This window comes from Limanda limanda, chromosome 15 (genome assembly GCF_963576545.1).
Source record: "Limanda limanda chromosome 15, fLimLim1.1, whole genome shotgun sequence".
NCBI lineage: Eukaryota > Metazoa > Chordata > Actinopteri > Pleuronectiformes > Pleuronectidae > Limanda > Limanda limanda.
In genome coordinates this window covers 13,704,404-13,724,219 of record NC_083650.1, presented here as the reverse complement: position 1 = coordinate 13,724,219, position 19,816 = coordinate 13,704,404, and the positions used below count along the sequence as shown (strand labels likewise).

The 19,816-nt window shown below is 42.7% G+C and overlaps 1 protein-coding gene across 1 annotated transcript in view; it reads right to left on the bottom strand.

Annotated features, from left to right (window-relative positions):
* The window catches only part of LOC133021100 (collagen alpha-1(XIX) chain), a 97,078-nt gene that overhangs the window by 8,780 nt on the left and 68,482 nt on the right, over window positions 1-19,816 (bottom strand). Inside the window, exons 22-45 of the mRNA XM_061087870.1 lie at window positions 19,421-19,474; window positions 17,651-17,731; window positions 15,937-15,978; window positions 14,549-14,626; window positions 14,121-14,156; window positions 13,894-13,947; window positions 13,602-13,655; window positions 12,439-12,480; window positions 10,659-10,763; window positions 10,481-10,534; window positions 9,982-10,035; window positions 9,034-9,087; window positions 8,832-8,885; window positions 8,315-8,359; window positions 7,262-7,312; window positions 7,080-7,124; window positions 6,063-6,089; window positions 4,470-4,523; window positions 3,672-3,716; window positions 3,284-3,328; window positions 3,124-3,186; window positions 2,648-2,683; window positions 1,051-1,095; window positions 462-605 (exon numbers count right to left, since the gene is read on the bottom strand). Coding sequence (XP_060943853.1) covers window positions 462-605; window positions 1,051-1,095; window positions 2,648-2,683; window positions 3,124-3,186; window positions 3,284-3,328; window positions 3,672-3,716; window positions 4,470-4,523; window positions 6,063-6,089; window positions 7,080-7,124; window positions 7,262-7,312; window positions 8,315-8,359; window positions 8,832-8,885; window positions 9,034-9,087; window positions 9,982-10,035; window positions 10,481-10,534; window positions 10,659-10,763; window positions 12,439-12,480; window positions 13,602-13,655; window positions 13,894-13,947; window positions 14,121-14,156; window positions 14,549-14,626; window positions 15,937-15,978; window positions 17,651-17,731; window positions 19,421-19,474 — 1,362 coding nt within the window. The remainder of the gene's footprint in view (window positions 1-461; window positions 606-1,050; window positions 1,096-2,647; window positions 2,684-3,123; window positions 3,187-3,283; window positions 3,329-3,671; window positions 3,717-4,469; window positions 4,524-6,062; window positions 6,090-7,079; window positions 7,125-7,261; window positions 7,313-8,314; window positions 8,360-8,831; window positions 8,886-9,033; window positions 9,088-9,981; window positions 10,036-10,480; window positions 10,535-10,658; window positions 10,764-12,438; window positions 12,481-13,601; window positions 13,656-13,893; window positions 13,948-14,120; window positions 14,157-14,548; window positions 14,627-15,936; window positions 15,979-17,650; window positions 17,732-19,420; window positions 19,475-19,816) is intronic.

Genomic DNA, 19,816 nt, shown 5'->3' with positions numbered 1-19,816 from the left:
GTAGACTTGGACCTGGCACCTTTACATTTGAAACAGTTTTTCATCTCGGGCTGTGAATGTTGTGTAAGCGCCGTGACTGCGCAGGGTCTGTGTAAAATCTCTGTGACACATGGAGGTGTTTTCGCTGCTCTGCGGATCTCCAGGCACGCCCACACGTTTCTGACTTTCCTCGCCGTCTGCACCGCTCTCCCTCTCTGACCTTCTGTTGTGCCTAGATGATCGGGAGTGGGAGGTGTTGAGCAGAAAGGGAGCAGCAGCCTTCCTTTGCACAGCCTCGTTTGATGTCGCTCGCAGAAATATATCTGTGGCTGTACCGTTCTGCGCGCAGAGGAAACAGAGACTGAACTAGTTGCTCAAGCTCGGGAAGGCAGGTGGGGGGATTCGGAAGGCTGAATACGGTAGAAATCAACAGGGAGGACGGTCTGTGGTTGCTCGGAGGTATGTGCAGATTTACAGCTTACCAGGAAGGTTGAACTCCCCAGCTGCCCTGGAGGGCCGGGATCCCCCTTGTGGCCGGCTGGTCCCATGGGTCCAATCGGGCCGAGGTCTCCTGTGCGACCTCGCTCGCCCTGGACACCTCTCTCCCCAGATATCCCTGTATCGCCCTGTGTTACAGAAGCCCACACATATAGTATTTCAGCTTTATGCAAAAAAGTAAAAAAGAAATGCATTTCTTAGCTGCACTACAGCCATTTAAAATGTTCATGTCCGTTCACTCAACAGGCTGTACACAGAGACCCAGTCCTCTTAATGAGTCCACTCAGGGGTTCTGATGTTCTGTTGCTGCAGCTAAAAGCCTAATTTTGTTTCCTCTATTACCAGCGTTTGCAATAAATACTGCGGAAGTGTGACAGAGCTCCGTAATTTCCCCTTGCAAATACAATAGGAAACTGCACTGAGCGTTAAATGCCTTTATCTGGTGCTTATGCGCTTGTGGGGATTAGTCATATTTGTGCTGAAGAGAAGACTTTCATTACTATTCATCCAACCCTTTATAGTCAGAGTCACAAAACGGCTTCTCTTTAGGAAAACAGGAACGATGCTACTTACACGTTCTCCTTTGGATCCCCTGTCCCCTGCTGTACCTGAAGATCCCTGAGAGAGAAAAAGGAGACACATATATTTTTTGTTGCAGAAAAAAAGGGTGAAAAGTCACAAAAAACACTAACAATTGGAAAAAGAAATAATGCAGACTTAAGGTTTTTACCCACTACACAAACAAAGTATTGACTTTACTGTAACATGCAGGGGCACACACTGAAATCCATTACCCGAATCTGTGGACACTGGGGTAGGTAATTATTACTTAAAGACCACAATAATAGTTTAATGCTCATGCTGCTGGACTATTTGCAGAAGTTTCAGTTCCGTGTGTAAGCCTGACTTTGAGAAATGTGCTTTTTTTTCCAGATGCATTGATTGCTTCTTACTCAGCTCAGGTGTATCGCTCGTATAATATCTCCCTGCATAGTGTTTCACCTTCTGCAAAGTCACGGCTCCTCTGGATCGCCCCCGTTTTGTTTGAGAATTGCCTGCTTTCCCAGCCGCCTGTCTCTCCTGCACAGTGAAAGCCGGCAGAGAGAATACCTGTCTCTGGCTTCGTGTCACATCTTGTGTCTTCCAATCCCTCCCTGTCACTCCTCATTGCTCCCCTTTACCGGCGCTCGCAGGAACACCTCTGGGAGCATCTTTGTATCAATTTCCTGCCGGATTACAGGAGCCATGCAAAAAGACAATCTGGCATGATGTGGTTTTAAAGCGGGCCTCTCTTTGTGATGCCGTTCTCCCCTGCTTGCTTTAATCTGCGGTACTCTGTATTCCCCGATGCCTGATGGGAGGCTTAAATCTATCATCTTACCCACTGAAATGTGCTTCCCTGAGCATTACACTAAACCTCAAAGCGGTGAGCAAGGTGTCGGGGGGTGGAGGAGCGAAAGCCACCTGCTAGATGGCACTGTTGTCCCACCGGAAGACTCCAGCACCGCGGCAGAAACGCATGAGAGTTAAACCGTGGAAAGGCTCTGTGCAGTGCTGAGATTTTGATGGGAGAATATTAACTAATAATCATAATAATCCGAAAACAATAAACTGTTGGGACTGGCGTTAAGGTGGAAAAATCGTGTAAATCAGGGAGCAAAACAGTAAAGCTCGTCGTCAAACCAGTTTGGGCATTAGGTCGTATAATTTGTTGGAAATGGATATTCATAGCAGATCTGTTCTTCGTCCTGTGAGCCCATTCTTATGTAGTAAATGCGAGTAATATATTGAATCAGTCACCTAGACGCAGAGTTTGCTGCAGTATTTGTTTCAATTTTAGCCAGGTTCACTGGGCAGGAAAATGCATATTTAATCTAAGCGTCTGCTGCCCTCTATTACAAACATTTTATCATTGCCTGAAAGTATTAACTGTATAATTAGGGTAAAAAAGACTAAAAGTCAACAAAGCCTTAAATCTGCAGGATTCCATTTCGTTATTATCGTTAAAATCTCAAATATGCAAATAGCTTTAATGCACTCATGATGGTGCAGCCTGAGGGGGCGGGCAGAGGGTGGGGGGGGGTACAAATCTGCTGCACCATCCTTGTGTACCTCGGCTGACGTAAAGCACTTTCTATAAGGGGATTTGCAACGTGTGTGCTCAACTTACCTTGTATCCTGGAGTTCCGTCTTTGCCCGGCCTCCCCTGCTCGAGGAGCGCAACACAAACAAAGACATTTTGTATCAGCTCCCAACTTCGATTGGATCAGCGCTGATGCTCTCCTAGTAATCTCCACAGTTAATGAGATATCTCAACCAAGGGATAATGATCCTGATTGCTGTGCGAACACTGTTCCTTTGTGCGCTTACAGGGAAAATTACACAAACCATCTCTGATGGTAATCACATAGAGGAATGTAATCATCTACAGGACAAGAGCTAGCCGAAATACATATTTGATCCATATTGTCATTGAATCATGTTCTCTTTTTATCCATGTAATAGTGAAACAACCGTGCTGATATAAAGGAGGAATGTGTTACTCAAGGACTTATTTTCAACCTGCACATTATTCTTAGGGGCTTTGGCAACATCTAGTTATGATTCTGAAAGAGAGGAGCAACAGAATTCATGTAGCATCCTTACAGGAACACCTTGGGGTCCCTCAGGCCCTGGGAATCCTGTCTCTCCGAGCGGCCCCCGCTCACCCTGTCAGAGAACAGAGACAGCCGATGTGTCAGTCGGCTGTGACAAAGGAATGATGCGTGGATTGACAGCTCAAAGAGACTTAGAGGCTGTGGCTCACCGGTTCTCCAGGGATCCCTAGTTCTCCACGAGTTCCGGGCTTCCCCTGTCAATCACAGAAGGGAAGGAGAGAGCAGACCGGGTTTGACAGGTTCCTCAATGGTCTCATGATCTCTACTGCACCTCTGCAGCTTTCCATTTCTAATAAAGCGAACAGGGCTACCACATGCTGCAGAGAAAACTCACTGCACACGCCACAGGTCTACACCCCGAGTTCTTAATGGAAATAGTGCAGTGTTATGGGACTTGTGTTATGATAGCTGCTGTTCTGAGAACTTTATGAAACATTATTGACTTGTTGCCAGTAGCGGAAAAAAACATAGATGATTGATCATGGATGTGTGAGTGTGAGTAGAGGTGAATTTATCGGAAAAAAAACTCTTACTTACTGGAGGACCTGATGTCCCTGGTGAACCAGGCAAACCAATATCACCCTGAAGGAAACAACAGCTCGTGTCAGTTAGATGATACACACATACAAATCAATCACTGTCATGTCAGGCAGACATTCACTGTATAGTGAAACACAAAGCTGGGTATAAAGAAAAAGGAAATGAAAAACGGCTCAAACCGTTGAAAACACGACGCATTTCTAATCACTGATATATTATAAACAACCTCCTCATGAACTTTAAACACTTTGCATATATCTCAACCTTTTGACAGCTCCCCTCAAAGATAAACTACTCTGGATATCGCAGAAACTATAATGTTCCATCCCCCCGATGCACGCACACACACGCACACACACACACACACACACATACAGAGCAGTCACGCACTGTCAGTCAGCGGAAACCTTTTACACAGTTAGATGCACAAAGCTGTGATGAGTAGCATGCAGGGCCAGTTTTGTTCCATTAAGGAAAATGCATCCACTAGGAACAGTTCATTGTGCAGATGGTGGACTATTACATGAACACAAACCGCTGTGATATTACTGTGCATATAAAAATTCAACCTGGAATAAGTTCAGGCAACGTTTCAGAAAAACCCAAGTGAATTCTCCCAAACATATGTTCCCCTAAATTGAGTCTTTTCACACTGATGAGCCTTTTTTTCTTGAGACAAATATCTTGATATGTTCTGTAATGAGAATGAAGCACAGAGCAAACAACTGGGCCTCGCTCTATAATCAGGTTCGGGCACGGCAGATGAGACGCATGTGGGTCGACACTGTTGCCTACCTTGGCACCGGGTAGCCCTTCCAGCCCGGGTAATCCCATGGCCCCTGGTTCCCCCTGCGAGAGAAGAACACAACAGCTGCTGTGTCAAGACAAAGAAAGTCAAAAGTGATAAAGACTTAAGGTTGTTGGTTCTCCCCTTTGGTGGCTAAGGAAGAAGCTATTTCTGGAGGGTGAGTTTATTGACGAGCTACAGCAAGGTAAAGGACTAAAGGCAAACTACTTATTCCATGAATCTCTAAAGGCATCACACTTGGCATGTGTATTGTTAAGGGTCCGAGGAAGTACAGGGTCGAATTTGGGATACTTTCTGGGAAACGTTCAGAAGAGGCTGGGTCTCGTTAATGTCCACTACAACTGCCACTGGCTTCTCTCTACTGATTTGAGCTTCACCAAACTTAGAAAAACAAGGTGACGAGCACAGCTCCAGGGTTTCGCAGCCGGTCTTCACCTGGCGCCGCTCAATTACTGCCGGCCATTTTTTTTCAGGAAGAAATCTGCAAATAGCTTCACCACAGGCCAAGCAAACAGGCAGGTTCAGAACGGACACCTCACTAAGAATAAGGATGTGAGGAAACAAGCATATGTAGATCAGAGGCAGGTCAATTAAATTCAGCAGGAGCCGGCATTTCACGCATTTTCACGTCTCCCCTTCAGATTCCCGACAGGGTGATAACACAACATCTCATGTGTCAAATGAGGACAATCCTAAGAGGACACTGCGTTAACCTGAGTGTATCATATTTTATGATCTGTGACACACGCTGTCACACCTTGTAGGGCTAAAGAGGGGACGGAGAAAAGATTCCCATTTGACAGACACAATCAGATTGGCTTTCCCGCACTAAAAATAGAGACCCATTCCACGCGGCCAAACAAGTGATGGCCTCTATCTACCTCATCTTGCGCGCGCTGCCACGGCGAAATGCCATTACGCGGAACAGAGGGGCAACCGGCGCTGACATAGACGGATTGTGCAGGTAATTGTCACCCATGTAAATTGTCATGAATAAGCGAGCGCGGCTAAGAGGAGAGTGGGCCAGCCAGAGGATCAGCTGTGAGACGGATTGGGGCAATTTCACCACAGCACCGGAGTCGCTCACACAATTTATTAAAATGTCAAATTAACATCCTGGTGAAAAATCACTGTGCAACAAAACAATAAAAAATGCAATTGGCCCTGTGAGAATAAAGAATTTGAGATGATGCGTCGGATTGTTTCTGTGTCCGGGCGGATTGTTTTTTCCGGGCGTCATCCTGGGGAAGGGGAGGCTGGGGGGGGCGGAGGGGGGGGGGATTTGAAGTGCAGAGCAGGTTCATAAGTTCCCACTGGAAAGACAATATGGTACAACAGTTTCATACTTGCAGGAGATGTGATGATTTGATTTTTTTTTTTTTTGATGCCGCGTGTTGCAGTTCGATTGAGAGTGGTTAAGTGCTTAGGCTGGAGGGCGTATTGACTTATGCTGGGGAGAACCACAGAGACAATGATAGAAAGTAACTGGCAACTCTGACTCCTCTATATTTTGGGCAGTGCGGAAGAATAGACAAATATTTCATAGGAAATATACTCGAGAATGAAAAGCTTCAACTCACTGCAACCCCTTCGTCTCCTTTGGGACCCTTAAACAAGAAAGGAAAAAAAGGACAGATTACCCCCATGAATGTGACAACTGCCACCATAAAACCCATAAATATAGCCTGAAATGACATGTAACTGTATGTTATTGCCATTAGAATTTATGATATTCATTATTGCATCATTTCTTTCAAAAGGTCTGCCTGTAAATCACACTTACATTGTGTTACATGCAACTGTGGGCTTTCTACAGAAACATTGTAAAGCCCAGGATCACATTCAAGTGTTTATCACACATGCTTTACAAACACTGCACATGGATTTTTTTTAATCCACTCAAGCATTTAACACAAAAACAGAAAGGAATCATTGATGAAAAACAAAGTGTGCCCCTTGTCCCTTTTAACATTGATGAAGATGCTCTCGTATTGATTGCTCCGAGCTGTTGGGCTGTGATGGATGCAGTTCAGGGGGGGGGGGGGGGGGGGGGTTGTAGCTGGGGTTCATGTGCTATGTACTGTGGCGGTATTGGAATGCCTATTTTTTGCCAGCATCTAAAGTGTTGGTTGTGGCGGATGTGTCCCTGCAGGGCCTGTGAGGGAATGTCTCCCAGGACCGGACGAGATTACAAACTGTCCGATAAGGACGAGCAGGTGTGTGTGGGGGGGGGGGGGGGAGCTGATAACCAAATCAGGTCACTCCGGGTTGGCACAGAGCCGAGCGGCTAAGATTTCTAGGACCGTTTTGCATATCAATGATGTTGTGTGTCCTGGGGCGGGTCGGAGACACCTGTTTGAGAGTCAAGGAGCCTCTTGGCTCTCACACACTGCAAGATCTCAATGAACATGATTGACTGTGATATAAGGGCCTCAGACGCCGAGATAACACTGGAGTGCCGGTCAGGTTGTTTGTTATTCAGCTCTCCCAGGATCTGCAGCTCCTATAGTATCAACATTGCTGTGCTGCTGCTGCTGCTGCGTCTCCACGGAACAATGTTTATGATTTGCTTCAGGCATGACAATGATTGTTCTTACCGGAGCACCGGGAGCTCCAGGGGGTCCTAAAAGAGCTCCTCCGCTCTGAAATGACATTTTCTCATATTATGACTCGGCAATATGGGTCAGACAACATTTTTAACCACAAATAGAGATTTTTCCCAGAGAGCATTGTCTGCATGCATTCAGTGCATCACAACATTATCAGTGAAAGTGTTTACCTGCAGCTTGTACAGACTGCTCATCCCATTGCCCTCCACGTAGGGTACACCCTAAAAAACACAATCAACAGCAAATCAGACGCCTCCTCCCAGGCACGTTCTCCACTGTGCGGGTGGAGTTTTAGTCACAGAGAGTCTTTACAGAAAACTGTACAGTAGGTCTGGAGCAGTTATTAAGTGTTAAGCCCTTAAAAGCTACACAAGAGAAATCAATAGCTCATTTGATGATTACACAGAAAGAGAGGGTGTGCGAGAGAAGAGAAAGGAACAGGAAAAGCTGAGAACAGTAGACTTGGAAATCCTTGAGCCAGTGCTTATTCAAAACGAGAGAATCCGAGAAATACAGAGAGCAGGCCTGATTAAAAGAGATTCGGCTATGAGAACTAGGTAATCTGGACGTCTGGGCCTCTATTAGGACATGAAAGAGTGTTTTTCCCATGATACACTGGTAAAGGGGAAGCTATTGTAAATGTGGAAGGAGTCAAGATTCTCATTTAGAAGCAAACGGATGCCTCTGCCCTTTTCAGGCCACTGAGCCATCCCTTGTCTTCCTAGACTGCAGTTTATGAGACCCGGGTGTGGGAGGGCACGGTGGGTTCAAGGGGACGGATGATGAATTATAGATTTGCCTTTGAAAGTGCTTACTCACTGGCCTTCTAGAGGGAGGGAACAGGATTCAATGGCAATGAGCGGGTCGCCACAATTTCATCACATCTGTGCTTGTTTGTCAGTTACATTATTCTTGTTAAACTAAACACTCTTAGTCCGAGCAGGATGTGAGTGCACTGACGGTCACTTATGTAGGAAGAGATCAGAGTGTACCTGGGATGGAAAGATTTTTGAGTCATGCTGATAAAAGCAAGAAAATAATCATGTCTAAATGTTTTCATCGTGGATGGAACATAAGTATGTGACCTTAAGATGTTATTTTAAACCAGAGTAAAGATCTTTTCAGTTAACATCTGAGGGCCACACAGATCCGAGACCCCTGGAGGTTTTCAGACTTGTTATCAAGCAGCTGGCTCTGGCTCTGTTGAAGCAGGAGGAACTTACTGGAGGCCCTGGGAGCCCTGGTCTGCCCGTGGGTCCTTCGTTTCCCTGCCAAACGCAAACACAGAGGAATCAAACATTGCTGTGAAAAATGCAAATCTTAAACACAGGCCCATGATAATGTAATCCAATGATACTGAAGCTCATTCACCTGCCATGGGAAAGAAAATATATTTAAAGATGAATATATGGTTTCCTACAGTTTTGGGGATTTGACAAAGATAAATACCATAGAACTATCATCATTAAAAGAACTGTATAAATACAGTCCATTTATATTTATGTAGAAATAACTTTTTAAGCAATTACATATACATTACATAACATTTAGACATGTTAAATTAATTTCATTTGTAAACCGGGTTTGGGCCACGGTTTTAATCTGAACAAGCAATATCTGAAAACACTTTTGATTATGCTGTGTGTAAACCTGAGTAATATAAACACACTAGCTACATAAAGATAATCCTTTATTAGTCCCACTATAGAGAGATCTGCTCTAAGTGGTAAAACATCTTACTCTATCTCCTTTTCCTCCTGATTGGCCCGGTGGACCAGGTCTTCCCAACAGCCCCTGTAAACAGAAGGACATCCTTGTAATGAAATCTGATCTGTGCAATAGAATAAACCCTCACGAGAGATAGATCTACAAAATAGATCTACAACCGTCAAAAGGAAGTTTGGGTATAATATCAGTTCTACGTGATGGACACGCTTCTTACCGGGGCCCCTGTACGACCGGTCACACCAGGCATCCCTGGTACTCCTGAAGGACCCTGCAAGAGCCAAGGAGGATCATCATTCTTTAAAATGAACTCATGAAATAGAATACTTACATTTATAATTTAAAGCACTGGACCTACAATACCCTCTTGGCACTATACTCAGAGGTAAGATGTTGAAAAAATGTGATTTACATTACTTTGCATCTTGTAGCTCACGACCCCTGCCCACACTTAAGAGACTTATCTCCCTAAGGAGTCAGTTGTAATGTGTTGGTTCGAGTCATAAAACCTGGCTAATTGTTACCTGGACAGGCCTTTCAGGAATCCATTAGGCAACAGCAATCATTAATGAAATAATACGGCTCAATGAAATTACAACTATATCGAAGTGGGAGAATTAAAACGTTCTGTTCACTGCATGACTGTGAGCATAAAGTATGCATGTTCATTAACTATTATTTTCTTATCTTTATTGCAGCTTTGAATAGATATGTAGAAGCTGTAAAACAAGCCAATGTCTGCAGTGGAGCAGCTTCTATTTTTATTTGTTTAGATGAGGAATTTCTGTATCATTTTATTTATAGGTGGCTTATTGCGTCAATTTATTTCATAGCTGAAAAGAAAGAAAAAACACAAACAGAGCTAATAGACATGGTTTTATAGAACCCATAAAATCCAGTTGCAAGATGCTTGTTTTTCGTGAGAACCTCTTGTCATTACAGTTCAATGCTGGAAGTTGAAAAGCATCACGCAGACACTGGGCAGGCTAGGTTCTTTAAAGCAGCTTCTGATAGCTCCTTTCAAAAGCAAACAGGCCTCATGACGAGGCCCAAATTAAAATATATTTACATTCTTTTGAAAAAACACCACCTCTCAATGTCACGGTGGTTTCAGATTCTCAGATGACTACAGAATTAATTACTTTTGAAACTTTTTTGCGCTCACCTCATCTCCTTTGTCTCCTGTCGGGCCTGGGAACCCTCTCTCTCCTTTCACCCCCTGCAGGAACACAGAGAAGAGTTTTTTTTACCCAAACATGAGAAGGCCCCCCCCAAACAATCTAACGGCTGATGGACGTAAACTTCAGACTGTCTTCTTCTCCTCTCACAGCACATGACTTGAAATGGCCCAGACTGTTGTTCATGGCTCTACAACACCGTATCCATGGCAACAACTTCTGCAGCAAGTGTGCAGAATGATATGAGTTGTGGAACAGCTGGTTGGGCTACCAGAGATAATCTCAAAGCCAATTTATGAACAGCGTTTGTCAGCGCTAATCTCCAAATACTACATTAAACACACATTTCAATAAACAATGTCACAGAATGAAGCTCTTAGTTCGACAGATTATTTTGTCATGTGCATAATTCAATTACAATTTCACAAACAATGTGCCTTGTAATATACTGTATAGTACATTAATGCCGCACATGCCTTTGCCTACCTTTGGACCTTCTTTCCCGGGGTTACCCATAGGGCCTCTTATACCTGGATCTCCCTGTTTATTATAGAAATACACAATGAATAGACTTATAGTAGTTAATAAGCAACATCTTTAGGAAAAGATCTTGGCAGATCAACATGTTTACAGGGTCTGTTCCAAGCTGACGAGTTGCTTGTACCTTTTCTCCCACCATGCCTTCAACTCCTTGCGCTCCGGGGGTCCCCGTCTCTCCTCTTTGCCCGGGCATACCTGGGACTCTCGTCTGGCACACACTGCAGGCATTCTGCCGGCACAGGCGAGGCGGGAAGCAAAACACAGTGGCACAGATAAGATTTCATCAAGCTCGAGCTGGAGCGGCGCATTTTTCGCCCTTTATTATGTCACATCCCCCGGGTGGAGGACGAGACTCCGTCTGACACAAAGTGTTCGCTAAATGTCTACAGAGCAGAACTAATGTGAGCCCACCGCGAGTGTCTCTCATCGAGGTGAGTGGTGAACTTTGTCAAACTCATTGACTGTGACATTTAGGTGAGCATCTTAAATATCATTTTCCCCTCATCGGGTCTAGATAGAGGCGCCGCACCTTGCAGGAGAGCGGTAGGAGCTCTAAGACGGAGGGAGGCGGTAGACACTGCACCATTAGAAAAACAAGTGTTACACAGAGGCTGGAATATAAAATGGAAGGTGATCTGTATAGATTGGTCATTAAAATAAGGAGAGTGAGAACATGTTATAATTGACTTTACAAATGAAAAGAAAAATGCCTCAGTCAAAAGGGTTCGCCATATTTTGTAGGTGTCAGTAAAGTGTTTGAAGTAGTAATTAATGTCACTAAGCAACACTGATGAAAGAGGCTGTAAACAGGAGTTAGAATCCAACAGGGCACTTTAGTTGACGCCAAAGGGAAGCAGTGACAGAAAACTACCAGACTCCTGCCGCCTCGCTTCTTCTTTCTATCAGTGACATATATAGGAAGTATTATCAAGAGTTGGATGCATTTCATATTCAAAATTACATTTAGATACAGTGCTGTCCTTCCGGTAACAAAACCATGTGAAACGTCTATATCAGCTCCAGTCAATAGAAAGGGAGAAAAATAATGACTACCCTGAAAAATGTTAATGATAAAAATTCACAAGAGCACAAGAGCAGCACTCTATCACCTTTTCAACACTCGACTCTCAAATCACAAAGGCTGAAAAGTGTTTTCCATTAGGTTGGGTTTTTGGTTTTTCAGCGCAATGTCTGCATTCTGGTCAGAAAATGGGCTTGGACACTTTTTGCAATGATGAAACACATTGATTTCACAAAAAATAATAAAACCTGAGGATTTGTATGAAACCATAAGCAAATTTAGTATTTTGATCTATTTGAATAGATTTGATATGACAAATGACAATGATATAACAACGACTTATTGGTGCAGTAATACATACGAAGTACAAAATTCGTCCTGTAAACTGCAAATGTAGGTTTTTCGAGCAGGAGAGATGAATTATTATCGGCAGCAATTTAGATCTCCCCTCCAAAATCCTAAAGCTATTCTTTATCCACACTGGTTGAGAATCGCTGTAAACTAATGTAAAATTATGTTTGAGGTCATAGAAAACTACAGTAGTTTGCATAGAGAGACAGAGAACGTTAATCCATGGGTAAGTCCACATTCAAGTGTTTTGGACTGAAAAACTACATTTTATCATCATCTAAAAAAAATGTTGTCATGCAGTATGGTTTGACTGTGATGAATTCTTTAAATTCCCCCACTCACCCTGATGAAAGCACTTAATGGCTTTTCCAACTTCTCTTCACTAACACCATCCACACATAAGAATTAAAATTACCTCTACAAATAAACAAAAAAACTGATCATTATAAAAATCCTAAACCAGAAAGGCCCCCCCCCGCATGCTATTTTTGTAAGAAAACTGTAATTATCGTTTACTAAGAAGATAGAATACCTTAAGTAAAGCTCCCATGTCTCCGACGAGTGGCAGAGCAATCTGTCCAAGAGAAAACATATATCAGTGAATCATCACCACACTAGTTTTCAGAGCTGACAAGACATTGATGTGTTTAATATATTCTGCTGCTGCTTGTCTGCAGAAGCGGCATTTTGCAAATTGTCCCAAACACCAATTTATAAAAATAATCCTCTCTGCCTTTAAGAAATGTGTTTTCACCCCAAACATCTTTAAACAAATTTCCTTTTGTCACCTTTGTATTTTCAGTATTTTAAACTGCAATGCTTGAGGAGACAGTATAATAACTTTGTTGCTAGACAACAGAGTCCACGCATCCTCAAACTATTTTTGTTTTAGATGAGAAAACATTCAGAACTAAAGCCTGTGTACTAAAAAAACAGCAAAGTTGGGTATAAATGGTTTTCATAGTTTCTTACAACACATGAATGTGAATAGGCAACATTTAGTGGCTACAGCCACAGCAGCATTTAGATTACCCTCACACTAGATTGATTATAACTTTAAGTACATCTTGTTTACCTGGGATATAAAAAGACAAAAAAGATTACATCTGCTACTAATAGACAGTAGTGGGATGTAAAAAAATACACTAACTTTGTTACGGTAAGTACATTGTTCAGCTGTACTATATAAGTAGATATATTATCCAGTACTTTTCACGTTTACTCTACTATACATACAACAATTATCTACACTTTCAATACCACTTCAATTTTTTTTACAATGCATAAGATCGATAGATAGATACATCCATCAATCAATAATGGGAGGGTATTGGTCCACTGATCCAATCAGAGCAGGCAGGTAACATTAGACCCTGCCCCCTGCAGCTTAAATTTCATTAGGGGAAAGGCTACATGCTGAAAGTATTTTTCACTTTTAAAACTTGAAAGTATTTTTAAAAGTAAGTGCTTATTTAATTCTATTGAAATCAATGTGGTATATTTACTTTTACTTGAGTACATTTGTGTCTATTTATTTGTATTTTTAAGAGCTTCCTCCACCACTGACAACAGGAAGCTGCCAGTTTGTTGTTGTGATGTTGGCTAGTGGAGGAACTGCTGTTAATTATAGGGAGCTCAGAAGTTCTCATTGCAGAGCATTGATGCCGAACTCTAGAATTAGATTTTCTTACTTACTGGTTCACCTGCGGGTCCAGCAGGGCCCGGGGGGCCTGATCGACCAGGGGAGCCCTATAATTGAGAAAAAGAAAAGAGTTAGCAATCCCCCCCCTGGCTATGATGTCAAGCACACATTCGAGGCTGTAACTTTATTTTCACACTCAACGCAGCAGATTGGGTTTTGTATCCAGGTTCTGTGATACATTACTGGAATGCGCACAGTGGGAAGCTCCTCTATGCTTCCAGCCATCTTTTCCCTTCAGTTATCTGTGAGTGACTAAATGTGGAGGGACATACTGATCTCACTCACCTCTCTTCCTGGAGCTCCAGGGGGGCCTGATAAACCCGTGGATCCACGAGGGCCCTGGAATAAACAGACAAACACAGAGACACTAATGATTTTACCAAACTGTGAGTGTCATTTGTGTCATAAAACAATTGCAAGACTGCTAGTCACAGCATCAATGAGCCCCAGATAAACGATGAAAATAAACTTGAACATGTTTGTTTGTGGATTGAGAGTGTTTTCCGGCAAACCTCCATTCCCGGCTTTCCTGAGGGTCCCATGAGGCCCTATGAACACACACAGCACATCTTGTTAACACAATCTGCCCTCTAGTACCCAGGATCCAATAAAGGAATTGTGTTAGACACCTTTAGTTCTATCGATTCTCTGTCTCCCACCATCTGGTATTTCAAAAATGAAAGAAGAGACTCACTCACAATCTAATCTGCGAGGTTCAACCTAGCAGTGCGGAGCATATATGATGAAGGCAGAATGCATTACACCGGTGCCTCACGGTAATGACCAGCATTCACATCTTAGAGTGCATTTAATGAACACTGATCCCCATATTCAAAGAGGATTTCGCTCTTCTATGCCTAAAGACACGAGAACGTATCGTAGCTTGAACTAAATAATGAATGTGGGAGACAGAGGCCGATCAATACGAAATCATACTCACAGGAAGACCCATGACACTCTCTCCAACTTCGCCTTTTTCACCGTGTTCTCCCGGCAACCCCGGGACACCTCTCTCACCCTGATAAAAAAAGATGTTTTTAAAAGCACCTTCAGTGGGTTTTCTGTGATAGTGAATTCAAACGTCATGAAGAACTGCTGCACTGCAAGATCATTAGCTATTCACCCTCTGCTGGAACTCATTTTTCCCCTTTATGTTTTGCCGTTTGTAGCTTCAAGGCTAAGAAACAAAGCCACGTTTAAGGCCAATGGTATGCACATGTTCATTATCTATTTCATTTGAACTTGTGCATTTGCTGCCATAGAATAGTACATTCTGGTTTTTCCCTGATAATTGGGGCATCCTGCATTATTTTCTAAACCTGTTCCCAAGCTCAGCGTGATATCATCAGGAATTATCTATGCTGTTTTGAAAGGTATTTCCTCTAGCAGTCGCCACAGTGTGTGGCAATATAATGGGATCCTTGTATAAAAAGTGCTAGTGGCCCTGTTACCCCAGGGATTATAAGTGGAAAAGTTGCAGAGGAGATCAATTAAGTTGACTTTCAGTTTGTGTTGGAAACAAGAGTGTGAAAACTAGTGAGGTATCAACAGGTTGCTAATGGCAACAGATAAATGATGCTACAAGTGGTGAATAAAGTTTAAGAACTCCAATGAAAGTAAAGGATGAGCAACTTAACAAATGGTTCAGAGTGAGGTCAAAACCGTCGGCTTTGGTCACTTCATGTGTCTCAAATACGAAGTTAATCACCTCAACCTTGACAGTTCAGAAGTATAGACATACTGCTGTTGGATAGTATCCACTTCAATAAAATTGATAGTGTTGAATAACATCAACTTTAAAATCCAATCAAATGATAGTTGATGCTGACAGACTGCTTGTGTTCATGCAGGGGGTCAGTCCACCAACGAATACTGTGAACCATTCAATTATATCTTACCTAAATATAAAAGTAGCTTATGAAAGTACAGTAGCAAACATATCAATGATCTTAAGATGTCAACATATATTGTAATGTTACTGCCTTTGCTTTTTAGCTTTTAAATGACTTTTGATTTAGATTTATATCTTTTCAGGCTAATTTCTCTGTTGATCATCTGTTGGACTTCTTGTCCTTATGCCGTTTTGTTTTACTTGCATTTATTTTTTGGGATTTGTGCCTCTCGTGTGCTCCTTGATTTAAGCTATACATTATTTTTTGTCTTTGGACTTGTATCCTTTTAATCATGTTTTTTAGTTTTTTGTCCCTTGAGCGTGCCATCTGTTTTGGGGTTTTCACCTTGAGTAAAATACAGTATACTCAAGATTTAGGTGGGCAAATATGAAAGATAGTTGTGTGGGTGATGCTACACCACCACAGTGCTTCCTACCTTGGGTCCGCGAGACCCTCTGGTTAGGGGCAACCCGTCGCCCTAGAAAACAACAGGAAGAAGACATCAGGGATTCACTGTAGATTCATCATTAATTCACTTTGAGGCCCGAGGTGCAGGACAAAAAAAAAAGAAGCTGTTGTAGTGGTGGAATTTAAACAGAAATATTGAATGTGTAGGAGCTACAGTCCACAGTGCAAACAGTCTGAACGCAGCGCTGCATCATGAGCTCGTGTTCGATACTGTTAACAACGTTTTTAGTAGTGTCTACGTACAGAGAGATCCTGATAATGCCATACCATAGAGAAAAACCGTGATTGCAACCGTGGCTACTGTAAGCATAATTTACCATACAGTCCATATGAGACATTGATTTCTGCGCTCAGCATCTATTAGTGTTACAAGTCCTACATTGCACAATGTAAATTAGCTGTGCAGAAGTTGGATTTAAGCTGACGCAGCAGTTCTACAGTTTTAGGGAGAACTGTGATAATGCACTCAAATGTAAAACAGAGGAAAGTTTGGAAAGCACAGAACTTTTTGAGACTAATGTAATTCTATAACTGCATTTTCCTTTTTTTTTTCTTAAACAAAATGTTCCATTACGAATAATGCTCTGGCCCTTTACTGAAAATAAAAACTTAATATCACTACTTCAGATCAGTGGGAGATCCATGCTAATAATAAAAGTCAAATGAAAGAAGAGTAAATTGCTCATTATTCATTTAAAAGGTAAAATCAATAAAGTGACATTTACTACTCGAGGAGGCTGACTCATTAAAGCCGCTCCGACCATCTGCATTCAGCTCCTGTTTATTGCTTTCTTCCCCTCTTTTCTTCATCTTATTTAACATAAACCATAAAAATGTGGAGAGAGTCCGCTTTCCTCCGGTGACCCCAGACAGAACTGACATTTTTAAAAGACTATGAGGATCAATGCAGAAGAACCCTCCAGCTAAACGCTAGACATCTCTCTTCGTTTGGAGTTTGAAATATGTCACAACATCATAAGAGGTCATTGACCTGCTGTAAACATGTCACATGGCCCTATTTGCCAATCCGGCACAAGGTTCCTCAGTGCTCGAGTACATTAAAGAGGTTTAAATACTTCTGCCTAAGCACAATCTTTCCCGCATCACTCTGCCCAGCTGAACACAGTGCCACTTGCTTGATGAGTAGGTCTACTGTCTGGCTTAATGTTCAGTTCAGCGTATCAACACACACATACACACAAGCGCATCCACACACACACACAAACAAACATGATTGTTTAAAGCCGGTGAACGCTTGCCGGTGATTGAGGAGTGCAAGCGGCGCCGAGCAGAACCGGGGCCTTGGCTGCACACAAGCAGCCAAGAAGCTGTAATGAACATGTCTATATGCAAAGCCATGTCCATAAAAGAGAGTGCTTCAACAGCTATAAGCTCCAAAATGGGAAGATAGGTGATTACCCAGACTGGGGTTATCCAATGGTGGATTACTTAATGGTATTGCATCTCCATAATGTCATGGCAGCTACACAGCTGGAGTAGTGGAGGCCAGTTTCCTTTAACTTGTCTGATAGTGCTCCAGCTGTTTGCAGATGAGCTTTGCTTTTTGTGAACTTGTGTCGAATTCTCTTCTGTTGTTTTTTACTCTGTCATTCTGTGACTCAAGGCCTGAAATCAACACAGTCAGAGAAAAAGTGACTGTCAACATTTGATATAGTACCCACCATATAGCCGCCTCCGGGTTCTCCAGGCTCACCCTTGGGACCCGGAGGTCCCTGTGGCGCCATCACTCCACCAGAGTCCCCCTGCAGACAGAGACAGACAGTTTTCATTATTTTCTCCATAGATAAAAAGTCAGACTGGCTTTGTCATCTCATCTGCATGGACCATTCAAGTCTGAAAGTTGGTAATCAAAGACAGTCGTGTCTGCTTTCTTGTTCTTCAGGTATTTCTTGGGACTATTGTCATGTGTACACTTTCATCTAAGGTCCCTGGTTAGAGTGCCGGTTCATCCCGGGTCTTTCTGGGTGGAGTTTGGTTGTTCTCCCTGTGTCTCCCACAGTCCAATACAACAAACAGCCTAGGGCTACGTGTATTGGCTCTGAATTGACCATCGATGCGAATGTGAGCCGATAGTTTGTTGTGTTGGCCCTGTGATATGCTGGCATAAACGATGGATGGAATGGGCACTTGAACATAAACTTTGTACTTTTCGTGCTGTTCTTTTGGATGGAGATGTTGACTGGTGGGTCCGCCTCTATGAATTAGACAAAAATCACTCAACCTACTGCCTTGAATTTTTGAGAATAAATCCTACTGATCTTGATGATTATTACCAAATACATATGTTTATGGCTTAATGCCTGCATAGTCAATACTATTCACACCAGCATCTGTAGCTAATTAGCAACTGTTAGCAAGTTAGCAGGCCATACTGAGCTTTAGCCAAATGTCTGCAATGCTAATAACATTCCCACTAGCTTGAGCGACACTTTGTGTTTTTACAGCTAATTAGCAACTGCTAGCATGTTAGTAGAACAAACTCAGCTCAAAGCACCTCCGATCTCTAACCACAGTTTTAATGCTCTGACATATCTTTATTATCTGTGTCAGAAGCATAAAAAAGTTGTTTTTATTTGGAAATATTTGCAGGAGGGGAAGATGCACATTTTCATACTGTGTAGTAGCATTTATTTGAGTAACTTGTTTTGAATAGTATAGTGACATCATAGTAAACATTCTGTTATTTATGTACATTTTTAAGGCAAATTCTATGTAAAAACAAAGAGGAGCAGGGAGTAGATGCTCTGCTGATGAACCACGTCCGATGGACCCAGGGCGTTAGTCTTCTAACACCGTGTTTGTTTTGTGTTATACTTAAATAAAACAGTAATAGGTAGCAATATTAGCAGCTAGTCCCACGTTCAGTGTTAACGCTATTGGATCTAGGATAGATGTTTCCCCTGCTCCGAATCGCTAAGCTGAACAGTTCTCTCTCCACTGCCCAGACCTTTCCCGCTCACATTTATTGATAAATTACCACATGAATGTTGAACCAGAACTGCATTTTGGATCAGGGCTAACGTCAGTGTAGGGAAGGACACCAAACAGGATTATAAACCTGAATGCATGTGGGAGCTGAAGGCCCTTTGTGTAGCCGAGTGACTCCAGTTGGCAGGGTGACTACAGTACAGCTTTGTTTACTTCAACAAACCCAATCGAACATGCATGTCAAATATGCACTTTTCAACTCTGCCACATTCGGCACAGTATTTGGAACCAGTCTGACTGCAAAAATAAATTGGTGTGTGAACAGCGGAGGAGTCAGAGGCATCAATCGAGAAACCCACAGCTAGAACATGATTGAGGATGGCATGCGGGGCGAGCAATCTGCACTGTGTCTTCACAAGTTGTCTCGCATGTTCAACCTGTGATAAAACATCACAGCGTCATATTTTTCTTTGAGGTGAGAACTTGATTTGAAGTTTACTTACCTTTTCTCCTTTCAGGCCATCTCTCCCAGGCCCCCCCGGCTCCCCTGAGGATCCCTGTAAATAGTGGCAAAAAGAGACACATCTATCACCGGGCCTTCATCTCCTCGCACATTTATCTCCTCCTCCTCACTGCTTCAGCGGGCTGCCGTGTTCCAACATAATTTCCCTTAGCCAGGATTTATGAAATGCCTCTTTTCCCTCCCTGCTTTTGAATAAAGACAGATGCTCATTACTGAAGCAGGTGTGGAGAACAGATTGGGCCTCTGCCTCCGTTCCTGGCATAGAGCGCTTAGATTTGCCTCTTTCCACTAATTAATTCTTAAATTTGATTACTGATCGTCTGTGTAAAAATTCTGGACTTTTTCTGCCGACTTCCTCTCCGTCTCTGCCTGTTGA